Source organism: Sinocyclocheilus rhinocerous, unplaced genomic scaffold, assembly GCF_001515625.1.
Source record: "Sinocyclocheilus rhinocerous isolate Xijiao unplaced genomic scaffold, SAMN03320098_v1.1 scaffold714, whole genome shotgun sequence".
Lineage (NCBI taxonomy): Eukaryota > Metazoa > Chordata > Actinopteri > Cypriniformes > Cyprinidae > Sinocyclocheilus > Sinocyclocheilus rhinocerous.
The window spans coordinates 674,468-678,180 of record NW_015646165.1 but is presented as its reverse complement, the minus strand read 5'-3'; the positions used below and the strand labels follow the sequence as shown (position 1 = coordinate 678,180).

The 3,713-nt window shown below is 38.9% G+C and overlaps 1 protein-coding gene across 1 annotated transcript; it reads left to right on the top strand.

Annotated features, from left to right (window-relative positions):
• Window positions 1-28: 28 nt before the first annotated feature.
• On the top strand, window positions 29-3,713 carry LOC107707008 (homeobox protein Hox-C8a). The gene is made up of 2 exons (XM_016510875.1): window positions 29-725; window positions 2,008-3,713. The coding sequence occupies exons 1-2, from the start codon at window positions 290-292 to the stop codon at window positions 2,328-2,330; spliced, it is 759 nt and encodes a 252-aa protein (XP_016366361.1). The 5' UTR covers window positions 29-289; the 3' UTR covers window positions 2,331-3,713.

Sequence of the window (3,713 nt, the reverse complement as noted above, 5' to 3'; positions counted from 1 at the left end):
GTCGGAGCTAGCCAGCTTTAACCTTAACACACATCCACCGTGCACGCCATGATTTGAGGCTGCAAAAGGAAAAGGCTGGCGATAGCAAGAGAGAGAGAGACTAAGCGAGTGGAGCTGAAGTGGGAGCTGCCTCAGATTGTCCGAAGGGGCAGCATTTCTCCATCTAGTTCCGGTTGCTCTGTCTGCGTTGCATGCCATTTGGAACTGCAACAATAGGTTGCCACCGTTTAGAGAGGGGAATTTATTTTTGTTTTTCAAACAGACTGACTCTTTTTAATGCTAGATAAACATGAGCTCTTATTTTGTTAACCCTCTTTTTTCCAAGTACAAAGGCGGCGAAACATTAGAGCCAACTTACTACGACTGCAGGTTTCCACAGAGCGTTGCCCGAAGCCACACGCTTGTATACGGACATGGAGCAGCTGCGCCGGGGTTTCAACACCCGTCGCATCACGTACAGGACTTTTTCCATCACGGAACCACAGGTATCTCCAACCCCGGTTATCAACAGAACCCTTGTGCATTGACATGTCACGGAGACGCTACGAAATTTTATGGATATGAAGCTCTTCCGAGGCAACCGCTTTATGGTACCCAGCAAGAGGCCAGTTTAGCGCAATACCCAGACTGTAAATCGTCCAATAGCACTAACCCTGGAGAAGGACAAGGCCAGTTAAATCAGAACTCCTCTCCGAGCCTCATGTTCCCATGGATGCGGCCTCACGGTTAGAGCACTTACTATTTCATATTCTGTTCATACTGTGTATGTGTGACTGCGTCTGTGTGTCAAGAGCCTTATTCTTGTGTAGCGTTCAGTCTTCATAAACAGAGATCAGGTGGGTTATGCTTTTCAGGTTGCGAAACTGTATTTAATAATAGATATTTCAGCGTTTTGTATTTGTTTACCTCACTGGACCATCATTGAATATTTGTAAAAAAAAAAAATTAATGTACTGGATTTGATAGTTGGACAGATTGTGAAGACCGGATAGGTGGACGTTATCCGTGTGTTTTTATCGAATTTGTGATGATTAAAAGGAAAGAGGAGAGATTTGTGATTGTAATGTGCAGTGGTAAACAGTTATGGCAAAAGTTCGTGTCAGTTTGTTTGATTTGAATTGACGTTGTTCGATTGTTTTTATTGGTCAGTGTTTCCTTCTTGTTGAGGGAAAAACTAAAAGGAAAAATCTAAAACAAAACAAAAGCAAAAAAGAAAATGTTCGCCGATCAAATTATATTCTAAAATAAAACTTTTTAACACCTACTAATGTCAAGTGTATTGGAGTCTTATTTAGATGTATTAGCCTTTAATTTAAAACAATCTCGTAATGAACCTGAATGAGGACATAAAGGTGTTCCGTCTATTTATTTTGTTTGAGTGACGGATACTATGAAAACCTGTTTGTTTGTTTGTTTGTTTGTCTGTCTGTCTGTCTGTGTGTGTGTGTGTTTGTGTGTGTGTGTGCGGGCGTGCGCTCGCTCGCTCGCTTGCTCGCTCCCTAGCAGCAGGTTAAATGAAATTCTTTGCTTTACTGACCTGAATTAAAGCTAATGTCTAACTCAAATATAGAAACGTCACGTTTATGGGAGAAATCAAATTATGTGACATAGATCTACTAACAGGAAAGTCAGAAGCTTAGTCATATCCCCTAGATAACTACAGTGTCTGCCCACAACTGATATATTTGAATATGTTCTGGGGACAAATCGTAGCAATGAGGATATAAGGCACACTCTGACGCAAACAAATTACTATTTTGTGCCAGTATTTGTCTTTACTATGTCTTTACTTTACTATACTATGTTTGGGGGAAACAAGAAAGTTCTAATTTTAAACAATTCTAAACAATTCTAACCGTTTATTAATTTTTGTTTGCACATATAAATAGCAGCTTACTATTGATATTTCCTTCATGTTTTTGTAACTGCATCACAGAATATGTAAATGGAACGAGAACAAATCAATGAAGACTTGTAATTGACAGATATTTTTGTTTCACTCCAAAGCTCCTGGGAGACGCAATGGGAGGCAGACATACAGCCGTTACCAGACTCTTGAGCTGGAGAAAGAGTTCCTCTTCAACCCATACCTCACACGCAAGCGCCGTATTGAAGTGTCTCACGCGCTGAGTTTAACTGAACGGCAGGTGAAGATCTGGTTTCAAAATCGCCGAATGAAGTGGAAAAAAGAAAATAACAAAGACAAATTTCCTGGCCAGAGAGGAGAGGCTGAAGCAGAGGCCGAAGAAGAGGGCAACGAGGACGGTGAGGTGGAGGAAGGAGAGGACAAGGAAACGGAAGAGAAAGAGAAAGAGGAAAGCAAAGAGTGATTTTATGGTCTTTTTTATGGTTATATGGCAGATATTGAAGAGGTCTCGCGAATGGGCAGTGAAAGAGAAGACGCGCCAATTTTATTACAAACAGTTGGGTCAAGAAGTGAGAAAATCCCCCTCGATACAAAAGTAGGCTACCCTAAAACCTGCCCAAAGAAAAAAAAGCGTTTTTTTTTTTGTTTTGTTTTTTTACCAACACACGAGGACTTTTACCATTAGTGAAAAGTGGATCTGTGTATTTGCTCGTATTTGGCAAATTATTCAAAGAGGCAGACTAACAGGAACACAATAACCCATCGTTTTAGTTAGGGAAATGTAGGCAGCATGAGAAGCATTTAACGGAATTAAACATTTATTTCATACTTGAGGATGTTTGGGGGGTAAAATCGACTAAGATGCAATCATTTGAAATCCTGACATAATTGCATCAGCTTGTCACTTTTAAAATTGGTCTCGTATATAAAATCAGGCCACAACATGCTGGCATTACGAATCAAATTGACAAGAATAGATTATGTGTTCAGTGTAACACTATTTCTGCAATCCGAATATGGCAATATTGCATTAGTGTCATGTGTGCGGACAAAGAGGATGGCAAGTGTAGAAAATGCATTCTGTATTACATACTTTATCGATTACTTAACTGTTCTTTATTGTTATTCTATGTGAGTGGGAGAGGTTACAGTTTGTATTTTTTCGATTATTTTATCGGACTCACCAGAGATTGCAATCGTTTGAAAATCTCGAAAGAAGCTACCTAATCATGGGAAATTTGCAATATACATTTCTACCTAGAGATTTCATAGACTCTTGTTTTGTAGTAGGCCTATATTAAACCTAAGTTATGTAATTTACCCTTTAAACACTTATTATGATTATCGAGTTCTTTGAAGTCTTCGGAAGACACAATAGCTCGAAGCCAATCTTAATTATTTTAAAAGATTGTACCACGGCACTACCTAAAAACAAAGTTTTGCTAGCAAGAATGAATTATTAATTTATTCTACATGCTGCTTTGTTGAAAATATTTAGACATTTCCCCCAACAACTTAAACTGCCTATAGAAAATGCACATTAATGTGTAGATGAACAAACACGCTAATTACTACCCTACCTTATCTAAGGAAAGAGAGTCATTTATCGTGCTGGTGTTATAGCGTAGATTTTGAATTGCACTGAGTATAACCTTCATGTACGTCTTGTAATATCTTGCTGTTATCAATATGCTCGTTTTACTTGTGTTCCTCGTGTGAATATAGACAAATTCGTGTGTATCCACGCCATTGTTGATGAAATCAACAGAAGAATAAACAAGATGGCTCATTCGCTCATGTCTCTTTTTTGTTGCTTGAATCCACTTGACAAAACACCGAAGTTACA

Coding starts and splice junctions, on each gene's coding strand:
- LOC107707008 (XM_016510875.1), top strand. CDS start 290: ATGAGCTCTTATTTTGTTAACCCTCTTTTTTCCAAGTACAAAGGCGGC. Junction 726..2,007: donor CCCATGGATGCGGCCTCACG/GTTAGAGCACTT, acceptor TTCACTCCAAAG/CTCCTGGGAGACGCAATGGG.